This window comes from Arachis hypogaea, chromosome 5, assembly GCF_003086295.3.
Source record: "Arachis hypogaea cultivar Tifrunner chromosome 5, arahy.Tifrunner.gnm2.J5K5, whole genome shotgun sequence".
NCBI classification, from domain to species: Eukaryota; Viridiplantae; Streptophyta; class Magnoliopsida; order Fabales; family Fabaceae; genus Arachis; species Arachis hypogaea.
Genome location: NC_092040.1, coordinates 112616115 through 112619591, shown reverse-complemented (window position 1 = coordinate 112619591; position 3477 = coordinate 112616115). Strand labels below are relative to the sequence as shown.

General features: G+C 36.1%; 1 protein-coding gene across 1 annotated transcript; it reads right to left on the bottom strand.

Moving 5' to 3' along the window:
• Positions 1–567: 567 nt before the first annotated feature.
• LOC112802834 (E3 ubiquitin-protein ligase ATL31) lies at positions 568–2696 on the bottom strand. Its single transcript, XM_025846193.3, has 2 exons — positions 1339–2696; positions 568–996 (listed from the first exon to the last, which is right to left on the bottom strand). Exon 1 carries the CDS (start codon positions 2528–2530, stop codon positions 1445–1447), a length of 1086 nt encoding a protein of 361 aa, XP_025701978.1. The 5' UTR covers positions 2531–2696; the 3' UTR covers positions 568–996; positions 1339–1444.
• Positions 2697–3477: the final 781 nt, after the last annotated feature.

The window sequence follows — 3477 nt, the reverse complement described above, 5'->3', positions numbered from 1 at the left end:
TCACAGTGGCCTCAGGATTTTAATTATAGACGAAGACGGCAATCCAAAGTCATCAACAACAAATGTCGTGTTCAAAGAGGTTTTCAATAATATTTAGGTAAGAATAATATTATTTTTATTTTAATAGCATGTTATGATTTACACTTTTGTACAAATATTTACTATAGATATAACTAATTTATCTATAACTCTTTTTTCAAATTTGAAATGAAATGTGTAACAAGGAGCACAACATCCTATGCCAAATGCTTTTCTAATGAAGTTAGTAAGATACTAGGTTGTCGATAAATTTTTATTAGCTTTTTGATATAAAATTTAGGGTAAACTTAACATGCTATTATTACAGTTATATATGTTCTTATTTTTTTATGGCTCCATCCTTATGGTTCAAGAATATTATAAACTTCAAACTCTTCTATTTATATTTTACTTTGAATAAAGATAAAATAACATATTTAACACGTTTATTATATAACGACGATGATAGTGTTATACTAAATTTAAATATAAGCCCGTGCATCGCACGGGTTTAACACTAGTTTGTATACAATGTGTAACATTGCATGGTTCCAAGAAAACTCAATGTCAATTAATTTACCCTAATTGTCAATGGCATTCAAACAATTACAATTAGGACTCCAATTTGGATTCACAAAACATGTAACAGTGGAACAGCTGAGACTCAAATTACATTCTACATGGGTTTAGGAAATCTCAAAATATCACTTCTCTTATTGTTGATCTAAATCTGCACGCATAACCACACTTCAACAATAAATGCCAGAAAATTTTTATATACATGATAAATATACACTGAATTAAGATATACAACTAGAGGCTAGAGCTAGTGAAGCTTGTTACAACTTACGAAGTAACAAGGCGTATTGTGAGTTTATAAACAGCTGAGAAAGCCAGTAATTGGGAATTGGTTATTCTCTCATGGCATCCAGCTTGTCCTTGGTGCTGAAATCAACAAAGGAGCTCTTTGCAGCCTTTCTGTTAGACAAGTTGGGAGTTATCAGATCATTGTAGTTGAAAACTTGAATATAATATGTTCTAATCTCATACGACTAAAAATTAAAGTAAACACAGTCCTATGTGACATAAAACCAGATGAAAGCCACTGCCAATTAAAAAACAATATTAGTGTCTTAATTAATATTAATTTAAGCCTATACATCAGCAGAAGCAGGATGTAAGCCTCTAAACAACTATAGCGCTTAATTTTTGTCCTTATGAAGACACTTAATTACTAACAAAACTATTCATATAAACAATGTTAAGAAACAAACAAGAGCATTATATAGTGTAATAATAGTACTTAATTTCGTCATATACCTGATGGACTAGAAAGTCCAATTTTGTTATTGATCCACTTCCACCCGTTCCAACAAATGGATCAGGTTGATTAAGAAACTCATCCCCAAAAAAGTTGGAATTTTCATCACACCAGTTGCAAACCCTCTCTCCCTTCACATACTTTCTCTTCTCTTGCCGCTGAAGAACCCCAAAGCCTAGGAATCCCAGAGCATGTTGAGCACTCATTCGGCGGTGCCAAACCAGAAGAAGTACTAAAATGACCCCAACCGCGAGAAACAAACGGAGGTGTCATAGACAGCACCCACCTGCTATTCTTACTCCCCTTATTACTACTACTACCTTCACCAACTTCACTCTGCAAAACCACGTCGTAGCTTGCAGAACGCTTCATCCCACCACTACCACCACTACACTTATGATTGGCTTCCAGAATCTGCTTCCTCAATTCCTCAGGCAACCTCAAAGTGAACCTCTCCAAGCTCTTCCCCGGTTCCACAAGAGAGTGACCCGTAGAGTGCGACCTCACCAACAACCCAAAAGCTCTCACTTTTGAGGTCCCATTACACTTCCCAACAACCCCATCAACTCCCTCACCAACCCCACCTTCGTTCCCATCACAAGAAACCTCACCCATTCTCCCAGACATTTCATCGAACACATGGTTGGCAGTTCCCTCTAACTCCTGAATCTCAACCTTGAACTCCATGTTTTCCGACTTCATCTTGGCCCTGCAGACAGGACAAGTCACGTGCGAGGCGAGCCACGCGTCGATGCACTCGGGGTGAAACACGTGACTGCACTTGGGCAAAAGTCTGAGCTTGTCCATGTCCTTGAACTCGCTCAAGCACACAGCGCACTGAAGCGACGCACTGTGACCCGTTTTGAGGTGCTTCACGGTGGAATAAACCGTAATTGGGAACGTGGAGAGCACCTCCGGATCGACACCACGTGGAGCAGTGGCGGCGTTGGCAGCGGCAGCTCCCTGAACGACGTAGCTTTCATTGCAGTGGCGAATGTAGACGGCGCAGAAGCCAGTCATGAAGAATGCGAAGATGAGAACGACGAGAACAATCGCAATCGAAGGGTTTCCGTCGTTGTTTTGGGTGACTACTGGTCGGTGAGCTGACGGAGCCGCCAATTGAGCAGTAATGTTGGGTACTGATAGAAGGAAGATGGTGGTGATGACGTGGCAGTACCTGAGGAAATTCATCGGGTAAGGTGGTTGTGAATTGTGTTTGTGAGAGATGAAATGAGATATGAGATGAGGTGAGGTGGTTATAACAAATAATTATATAGTGAAAGTTGGTTGGTTTAAGGTTCAAGAAAAACGGTTTAGTTTGGCGGCAAAAAAACAGAATCACTATAACTAGAAAACCGGGAGTAGTAGTACATTGGTTTGGTGAAGACTATGGTCTACCAAGTGGCGGCTACATTACTCCATTATTTGTACGTTAAAATCAATTAATAATATATTTATATATAAATATACCTATAATTTAATTTATTTTTAATATATATTTATAATTTAATATATATTTTATATTAATAACTAATTTTAATATAATATACATATAATATAATAATCGATTACTCAATTCACATGTGTTTACAAATTTTTTTTTTGTAAACTTGACTTGAATAATAAATTATTTAAAAATCTTTATTCACAAATAAATGATGAGTAGTTAATTGCTAAGAAAATACGGCAAGTTAATAGAAACTTGTACAGGCTGGTAGTGAACCATAATCAACGTAAAATGAGTTGAATTCAAATTGAATTCTTTCTTTGACTTTTCAAATTTTTATTACTTGCTTATTTTAATTTATGATATTTCTAGCAAGTAAATAATGTTCATCTAATTATTACCATCAAAATTTCATCAAAATTCTTCAGTAGTTTAAACTTATCTAACAAGTTGTATATCCAAAGAAATTAAATGTAAGAGAATATAAAATGAGATAAAATACCATAGCACAAAAATAATATTTCTCATTGCATGCACTTGAGCACTAAATTAATAGGGAGAGTATATGTTCCAGACAAAATTGTTAGTCAAACTAAGCTCCACTTTCGCCTGCGCAATCTATGGACCTCAAATGGAATTAGTTTGGTGTGCCGTATGAACTATTGTAATATCAATTTCTTATGTTATCAAA

What these genes read in the sequence shown, in the direction of transcription:
- LOC112802834 (XM_025846193.3), bottom strand. Translation starts at nt 2,530, where the DNA reads ATGAATTTCCTCAGGTACTGCCACGTCATCACCACCATCTTCCTTCTA.